The sequence below is a fragment of the Limulus polyphemus genome, unplaced genomic scaffold (assembly GCF_000517525.1).
Source record: "Limulus polyphemus unplaced genomic scaffold, Limulus_polyphemus-2.1.2 Scaffold1106, whole genome shotgun sequence".
Classification (NCBI taxonomy): domain Eukaryota; kingdom Metazoa; phylum Arthropoda; class Merostomata; order Xiphosura; family Limulidae; genus Limulus; species Limulus polyphemus.
Window position 1 is genome coordinate 318,274 of NW_013666716.1, and position 9,509 is coordinate 327,782.

General features: G+C 35.0%; 2 protein-coding genes across 7 annotated transcripts in view; one reads left to right on the plus strand and one right to left on the minus strand.

Moving 5' to 3' along the window:
• The window catches only part of LOC106462160 (centrosomal protein of 76 kDa-like), a 90,879-nt gene extending 83,205 nt beyond the window's left edge, over positions 1 to 7,674 (plus strand). For 3 of the 6 annotated variants that reach the window (XM_022389328.1, XM_022389327.1, XM_022389329.1), the window contains exons 11-12: positions 807 to 954; positions 2,632 to 3,034. In XM_022389328.1, the coding sequence (XP_022245036.1) occupies positions 807 to 954; positions 2,632 to 2,770 (287 nt within the window). In that variant the 3' untranslated portion in view covers positions 2,771 to 3,034. Of the gene's footprint in view, positions 1 to 806; positions 955 to 2,631; positions 3,035 to 3,841; positions 6,301 to 6,888 lie in introns of those variants that run through there. The other 3 variants (XM_022389331.1, XM_022389330.1, XM_013922058.2) reach the window with 3 other exon arrangements.
• The window catches only part of LOC106462162 (glomulin-like), an 18,860-nt gene continuing 12,412 nt past the window's right edge, over positions 3,062 to 9,509 (minus strand). Inside the window, exons 2-4 of the transcript XR_002611173.1 lie at positions 4,483 to 5,558; positions 3,833 to 4,126; positions 3,062 to 3,303 (exon numbers count right to left, since the gene is read on the minus strand). The gene's annotated coding sequence lies outside the window, so the exon portion shown is untranslated. The remainder of the gene's footprint in view (positions 3,304 to 3,832; positions 4,127 to 4,482; positions 5,559 to 9,509) is intronic.

A 9,509-nucleotide genomic window follows, 5' to 3' on the forward strand; every position in this document is an offset into this window, starting at 1 on the left:
CAATGTTGTTCCAGGAAGATGGAGCACCATGTCACACTGCTAGAAACACCCAAAAGTGGCAGGAAGAAAATGGTATCCAGAAGTTTCCCTGGACGAGCCAATCTCCTGACATGAACCCCATCGAAACCCTCTGGGCCATACTCGACTGGCAAGTCAAGAAACAAAAAAAAAAACCAACTTCAAAGAGCAATCTACTCCAAGTTTTGAAGCAAGAGTGGGCTAAAATCCCACAATCTAAAATTGACGAGATGATTCTCACGACGCCCCAAAGGATCAACAAACTCCATGAAGCAAAAGGAAGATCTACTAGATATTAATTAAATTATAAATATATCAATTCATGTGAATATGACTGAAAAATTTCATTTTTTCTTGAAAAGGTGGTGTCTATTTACTTGTGACCATGCTGTGTAGTGCAGTGAGTATTATGAAACACAAATATCTGAAATTATGTTTATTAATCCTGTGGAGTAAAGTGCTTTAGTTAATGATGCAAAAAGATGTGGTATTGAATGAGTTCACCTTGGCATTGACTTCTGGCAGATGAAAGATTGGCTAGAAACTATATTTTTACTTTCTTGATTTTTCATCACATTATTTTTGGTAGTTTTGTTTTTTAGATATTGTTGCAAGACTGTGGTTATTTTAATGCACAATTCTGGGTATATATTAGTTACTGTTAATATAACTGTAGGAATATGACTGTAATATTTCATACCTTATTGTAATAGCTTGGTAATCATTTCATATCTTTTTCATTTTCAGTGAAACTCGTTGCAAAATCAAACAGATTAACCTCTTAATAGAATTATTTTATGTACCAGGAGTACCAGCCTACCATGAAGACTTTCAGGATGCAGTTCATCCTCTTGTTCCAGAAGGCCACACATTCAAAGCATTGCCTGTTCATTTTTGTCATAGAAATGCCTGGAAAGTCTTCAAAGAGACCTTGAGGTATTATAACTTTTATTTATATAACAGTAAGAAACTATTCTAAGTTTGTAGATGTGGCACAATTTTCTTTTTTTTTAAATTTGGTTGAAAGTTGAGTGTTATTAATCTTTTAATTGTCTATATAGAAATCGAAACTGATACTTTGGAGTTAAATCTAAATCTAGGCTTATTGAGCTGGTTTCCTAATTAACTAAATAATATTGTATCAAGTGGTATCAACCTTAATGTACATTCTGTAAGTTCTAATTGGACATAATAACCAGGTATTTGAAAGCCTATTTAGAATGTATGAACAATATGTTATTAATTTTTCAGTTATACGTATGTTACTGGAAATAATTATGGATATAAAATGCAAATATTATGGAAGTGCTACCCCTCTATTTTATGAAAATAAACTACAACATAGTACAATCATGTGTTAAAAGTTTACATTGGTATTGTTTGACATCTAAATAATCAGGAGTGCCACACTAGCATACTATTCTAAACAATAGAGTGGTGAATGTACTAATGACTCTTAGCACAAAAGTGCCATATGACAAAGATTTATAAATCAAACATTTTGGCTGGTGAAAAATTACTATATGCAGCATATTAAGTTAAGATATAGTAGTTGTAGAGAAACTCTCAATATTATATGTAAAATTAGTATGTTAGATAATAGAAGTGGTCAAATCAGAAAGCCCATTTCTTCAATAGCAATAAGTAATCATCAGGGTATTCTTTTTGCATGATACACAACAATCCAATAGAGAATTTCCCAGTTACCTAACTGTAAGTACAGGTATATATTATCTCCAGAACAGTAGGAAAAGCATTAGAATGAAGTGGACTAATTGGATGTTCAGCTGCCTAAAAACTACTGCTCAGGAGAGATAATCAAATCAGAAGGCTGAAATGAGCATTAGGCTCCAAAGAATGGGATGATGAGTTTGGAAGAGGATGCACTTTACAGATAAATCGAAATTCAAATAATTTGGCAACAATAATGATAGTTTATCAAAAGCAGAGAGAAGAACAGTATCTTGGTCAATGTACAGCATCTACAGTGAGGCGTGCTCTGGACCAGTACAAGTGTGGACTGGATCTCAGTAAATGGTGTTGGATTCTACACAGAATTAATGACACTCTAACTGTTGACAGGTATGACATATTCTTATCCATTGTGTCATTCCCACAGGAACAAAACCTGTTGGACAAAGATTTATCTTACAGCAAGACTGTGATCCCAAACAAGTAAGAAATGTGGTGAAACAATACCTTGAAGGAAAACAATGCCAATAGAAAACTCTCAACCATACTTTGGCCTCTACAAAGTCTCAATATATAAACCATTAAGGATGTATAAGATTATATGAAAACTGAAAAGGTCAGATGGCAATCAGGAAACTTGGCTGAATTGTAGGGAGTAACATTTCGAACACTGTTTCACAATTATACATGTATAACTTATGGTAGCATAAAAAAAAATGTACTGCTTTATGTATAAAGCAAATACAAAATGCTAGTGCACTACACAACTTAATCACTTTTTTTTTTTTCTGCAATATTGTATGGCACTTACGATAAATTAACCATTTAGCTGCAATTACTCATTATTTGTGACTCCTGTGTGTGTATCACCTATGTCTTTCCATAAATATTTCTAGTACTATCTTTCTTTTTATTTTTCAGATCTGCCTTGGGTGAAGAAATAATTTGTTGTCATGGGGATAAAGTGAGAATGGCTGTAAGAGCACATGTTTATGCATATCCTGAAAACATTCTGTCTGTCTGGATCATGTTTTCCACAAAATACAAATGCATTATATAAAGGTATAGATGATTATGTAATAAACTCTTATTGATGCTCATATACACATTTAGATGTATGATACTGAAAGTGAAGATTGTAATTTTATTTTGTTTTTAAATCAGCATGGGAGTTTCTTTGATACCCTCAGAGGTGGAAAAAGTATTTTATTTTTTTACTTAAGTTGAAGTAAAAGTAACCTAACAAAAATGCACTTAAGTTAAAATAAAGGTACCACTCCTAAATTGTACTTAAGTTAGAGTAAAAAATAAGTTTTAACAATAATTGATTTTCAAAGTTTTTACTTTCTAGTCTGCTTGCTTTTACATTTAACAGTCATTTGCAGGCACTGGTGTACTTGTTCATAAGAATATATCCAGAAGGGACGGAAAAGACTTGAGCATATCCATACTGCTATTAGGCGAATTAGTCAGATATGCACATAGCTCCCTTCTCCCTACACACTGCTGAGGCTTCTTTATCACTGAAGCTCTCAACTGTCTCTTGGGCCTCAGGTGATTTCTTCTCCACCTCAAACATAATGTAATCCAGTCCTGAAAATGAGAAGAAATTAGAAATAATGGTTATAAAAAGCTTAAGAACAGGAAAAAATGAAAATAAATGAAAATAAAACCTTCAATTGTAGCAAGTGATACAAAACAGAGATTAGTGAGAGGAACAGGATGGGCTCAGAAGAGGGTTCTTACATCAGCCTTTAGCATTAAAAAATGTTGATGGTGGAAGAAAGACCATGCAGTAATAATCATTTGTGGTAGCTGATACTGACAAAAACCTCTTAAAGTAATGATTCATAACATAAATAGGAGTAGGACACTGCCTGTATGAGAGATATATACAGTAAAGATCTTCAATTTATAACTGCACAGTTTTACACAATTAGATCTCGTAAGATAGATGCACCATCTCAAGACATAGCTAAGTGGAAAAACAATTTTGTTTTTTAAATTTTATGTGTGTAACAACAGTGTTTGCAGTGCAGCTCATACCATAAGAGCTATTGACACTTGACAGAGGCTGATTGGAAAAACATCAATGAAAGCTAGTAATAAACAAATTTCTCACCTTTTTTAGAGAAGGGAATTTTGGCTGGTCCATTCATTTTTAAGCTTTGGCAGCAAGATGGCTCCAGCAATGAACTGTGGATTCTCCAACATGATGGCAAACTATTACTTCTGTAATCCTGACTTAAGGGCAGCTACTAGGGGACGACACAGCTTTGCAGAATGGTAGACCTTATTGTAGTTGATAGAGTGTAGGAAGCAACCACCCCATATGAATGTTTCAGACTGCAACATGTCCAGTGGCTTCATCATTATGTGATATTTTCCCAGGAATTCCAGCTCTGCAGGACTTAACCTGAAGCAAGTGTTAAATTAATATTTGTGTTAAAATAATATACAGTTGTACCTATCATACTTGTATAAAACTGTTTCTTAGGCCTCTCAGTTCATTTGAAATCAGGATGAGCAAACATTACTATTTAACATCAAGCATTAATATACAGTTGAATTCTATGTATGTGAAACTTTATCATAAGTTTCACAGATCATTTGCCATCAAGATTAGTAAACATTATTTTCTTATGTTAAACCTTTGCTTGTCCTACATTTGACTTTGACTAATAATTGAATGGCAAAATACATGATAAAAATAATGTACATACAATGAAAAAGAGAAAGACCAGTACAGCAATTTCAAAAGCAAGGACTTACATTTTATTCTTGAATGCTGAACATATATTCCTAATAGCATCTTCTCCTTGTTCCTGTTTAATGTAAAAGATCCTCTCAACAGCCAAGAATGTAGAATTCCACTTTGTCTGGTTTGGCCGAATCAGCTTTAGCTTGCATTCTGCTTCAATAATTTCAGTTGCCACTGCTGATCAACAAACATTGTTCCACAGTGCCTGACATTTTCAAAAGGTTAATCTGAACAATTTATGCTATGAATCACTGCCCTCTACATTTGTGACATCCCCTGTACCAATCAGATTCAATAGGTGGCATGCACAGTGGGGATGTGAAGGGAGTTTACATTCAAGACGTGATCCTCCTTGTCTAAAAGAGCAGCTGTGTCTTGAAAACTGATATCCTCTGCTGGATCATCTGAATCTTCTGTCATATCTGGACCTGTTCTTCAATACCTTCATCATCCTAAAACAATCGTTCTACTTTATCATCTCCAAATACCTTGAATGTCTTCACAAAATTTGATCCACTCTGAGTTGTTGTCCTGATAATCTTGTGTTGATTCTGATACTCTGAATGTATATCATTCAAGGTGTTGGCCAAGACATCATAGATATGTGGCCCTCTTCAACTGCCTGAAGGCTAGTGCAGCAGAACACGTCTCAGTATGACTGATATCAATCCAGTGAGCAGTCACACCAATATAACTATCTTCTGAATGTTCAGCAGTCAGTAGTTGTGGCAATTTACTGCACTTTAGTCATTGCATTTATCAAATTATTTCTCATCTCTGTAGTAGCCTCATTAATTCTCTTGCAAACAGCTAGTCTTGACATTAAGCTGTAGTCTGGCTGCATATAATGAATAATTTCATGGAATTCTTGCAACTTCACAATGCTGAATGGATGAAATCCTTTTGTAATAAAGTTGATAACTAACTTATCGAGAATGGGCTTGGACACACTTTTAGAATTAAGCACAGAGAATATTTTGCATTCCTTGTTTGAGGAATCATCTGAAGTCTTGGTTCTGATGACCTTCCTCTTCCAAACTTGTGATTTAAACTCTGAGTACTTCTCGAAATTATGTTGGTGGACACGCTGCAATAAAAAACAGCATATTAGCAGTGAAAATGGGAATTTTCTGTGGATTCTATGCTCAAGCCTATCCCAAGATGGAATTTTTCATTAACATGGCACTTTGTACCTTGCCAGAAACCAAAATTTCTCCACGAAAAAGCTCCTACACCTACACAAGAGTACAATTTGTTTTGTCACTGCTGAATATTAAAGGTTTGTGATGGAGCATGCTCCCATGTAAACAAAAGACAACAGATGTGATCCTGATCAACTTTGCAGTATGCTACATGTTAAAATCAATTTAGATAATTAAAAGCCCCATCTAATATACGGAAAATTAAATAATAAGAAGAACCTTCATAGCCAATACAAATTTTTATAGCAAGTAAGACTGTATTGAGTTCCCCCAATCTTGCATCACTTTTGCTTCGAAGTCCTCTTTTCATGAGCACTAGGTTACACTCTGCAGTTATTATTGAGCTCAGAGAACAAAACCACTGATGTGATGTAAACTAAAAGACTTTAATGAAAGATGGATAAGAAGCTCTCTATCAAGCATGTGATCCATTAACTATAAGTTTCTAAGCTTTTGTTTCAACAATGTATGACCCATTTCACAGGTTGACATTGTTGTCACTCTGAGTACGGCTTTGGTATTAATAGTTAGTGATTGCTTTTTAGTTTTCTCCAACTTTGAGCTAAACAATTTAAATTTTCTTATCATTCTCAATACAAATTTACATAACTGAGTTTTATTAGTTTAGTTATTTTAAACTAAGTTTACAAGTGAAAGAGACTTAGATTATATAAGGTTAAAACAACTCTTGTCACCATGGTAGACTGAGAACTTTTTACTGAGATAACCAAAACCAAAGTAAAATAGCAATAACAACATTTTACAATGAGGTAAAGAGACAACCCTTGTATAATATTACATTAATTTGTTCAAGTTGTTTCTTATTAAACACAAAGCTACACAAAGGGCTATCTGTGCTCTGTCTATCATAGTTATTGAAACCCAGTTTCTAGCGGTATAAGTTCACAGACTACTGAAGTAGGATTATTGCATGTCCTAATCAAACTCTTAAATCTTTTGTTACTAAGACTAGGTCCACAATTATCCTTGGGTGTGATTACTAATTAAAGTAAGTTAGTAAGTAATAAAAGTGCAAACAGTCTACAACCAAAACAATTTTCTATTAACATTTTATTTAAAAACATGAAATTTCATAAAATTATTTTTTCATTATATAATAAAAATTAGTAATAACACGTACTCTATAATAAAGCATATTATAAATATATAATATATGTATATAGTTTTTAGATTTACCTCCACATGTTTGCATAGATTTGATGGTGGTGTAATGTAAGCCGTCACATCAACCATTTTGGGCAAACACTGTAGGCAGACAGAATTTCCTACCATCGTCTTGAACTTGAAGAATTATCTCTAGATATAACCAAGGATGGCCAGCACCCACAGACAGGGCTGATGAGAGGAGGGACAAGGGGGCAGCTGGCCCAGAATCTGTTGGGAGGCCCAGCAGTGGGATATCCCAAAGTTTACTAGAAATGCATACTACTTAATGAGCTAAAATGGCTACTGCTTTTTTTCATGGATTCATGAAGAAATTTGTCACCTAAATTTCTTTTATGAAAAATCAGCAGAAGTTAATAAATAAAATGAAAGGGGGCAGCCTGGGCTCGCTCTCGAAGCCCATGCCCACAGTGTCAAAGGTAGATTCAATTGCCTTCACATCCATCATATTTAACTACCCAAACTAAGTGAACAAGATGCTGGAGTGACGTTAGCTATTAGTTAATAGAACTGAACACGCATCATTGGATACTTTAAATACTCTTACTTTCTGCATCCTCTAATTTGTTCCTTTATCCGTGGGCATTTTATAAATTTTTGTAAATAGTACTTTTGTACTTTACAGATTTTGGCAAAATTGTAGTTAAGTTAAAGTTAAGTTCTTCTAAAATGTACTTAAGTTAGAATAAAAGTACTTTTATAAAAAGTCGATCCTGAAAAATAATACAGAAGTAAAGGTACTTAAGTATAGTAACTTCACTAATTTACACCTCTGGATACCCTGTACCATGCTAAAAAATAAATCAGTTTGTTTTATGTGTAGAATTTAGTGGATTTGCTATCTTATCATGCCAGTTCACATTCTTTATAAAAAGTGATTTATAACTTCCTTGAATGTAATTAGTTTCCTTGCTAAGAAGAGCTAATAATAATACACAAGAAAGAAATATCTATAAAAAATTGAAGTCTACATTACAACTGTGCTGTGCTTATGCAAACAAAATTTTTAAAGTAGAAAAACTTACACGTATGTTGTGGCAGCCCAACTTGAAGAACAAGCCAGTTTTGGATTTTTGAGCTGATGTCACAGATAAATGGTAAACTGCTGTGTAATGTTGTGTTGTTTGGTGTATTAGTGTCAATTTTGTTTGTGAGTTGAGTTTTGAGGTTTTTGTTCTGGTGGTTGTGTGTAAATGTTTCAACAATGGTTATTGTAAATTTGTTGGTACGAACAAAGGAATGCTTTATACAGTTGATTTCTGCATCTAAGTACTCAGTTGAGCAAAGTCTTGTAGCTGTGTGTATAAGATTTTTTTGGTATATTAATTTTTTGTTTGGATTCATGAACGAAATTCCAGAGGATGAAGAGGGCTGTGTAAGTGATTTTTTGGTGAATTGTGTGTCAGATCTGATAATGTCGAGGTTAAGAAATAACAACTGCTTGTTATTTTCATGTTCAATGGTGAATTTAATGTTAGGGTGAATGAAGTTTATGTGTTCCAAATAAGTGTTTCTGTTTGAAGAAATGAAACCGGCAAAAATGTCGTCCACATATCTGTACCAGTATAGGATAAAGTGTGGATTGTATGGCTTGTGCATGTCACAGCACTTAAATCAACTACAATACCCCCTATGTCAGAGAAGATAATTTGGGGTAGGATAAAAGAACATCCCCATGGAAGCCCAATACTTGTAGAAGCAGTGGAAGACCCATCCAGGCCAGCAGATTTGAAGATTAGAAGGTCACTTGTGGCAGGTCATCAAGTAGTACCTATAACAGTGGCCAATTTCTCTAAATGTGAGCAGATACTTAAGGAAGGGGCATTGTTGGGTGTGTGCCAGGAGGTAGAGCCAGTCAGTGTTAAAGCAAGGAATACAACTGTAAAGAAAGGACATACACTTCCAGAATATTTTACTGACCTCTATAAGAAGAGCATAGTCCATTTGTCATCATCACAGGCTCTTCAGGTAAAAGAACGTGTTGCAAATTATGCTGATGTCTTTTCGAAAGGAGATCATGACCTCGGATGCATGAACCTGGTAGAGCACAGAATAAACACAGGCAATCACCGTCCAATAAAGATCCCTCCAAGGAGAATAGCTCCAGCAAAGCGACAAGAGATAGAGAAGGTCATGGGCGGTCTAATTAAGGAAGGGATAGTCGAGAAATCAGATAGTCCCTGGTCAGCTCCCACTGTAATTAGTCCAGAAGAAGGATGGGACCCAACGTTGCTGTGTGGACTTCAGGGCTCTTAACAGCATAACCGAAAAAGACTCATACCCACTGCCCAGAAATGATGATACTCTTGATGCCCTATGTGGAGCCAGGGGGTTTTCAACTCTGGACATAAAGTCAGGTTTCCATCAAGTAAAAATGGCTGAAGCAGATAGACCCAAGACAATATTTAGTTATGGCCAAGGTCTCTGGCAATACCGAGTGATGCCATTCGGGCTCAGTAATGCTCCAGCAGCATTCGAGAGGCTTGATGGGACAAGTATTGGAAGGCCTACAATGGGGGATAGCTCTAGTGTACCTGGACAATGTCATTGTATTTGCAACAACTTTTGACGAGGAAATGTCCCAGCTGGAGGAACTATTCAAGCGTTTGAATGCAGCAAAACTCAAACTCCATCCCAAGAAATGTCATTTG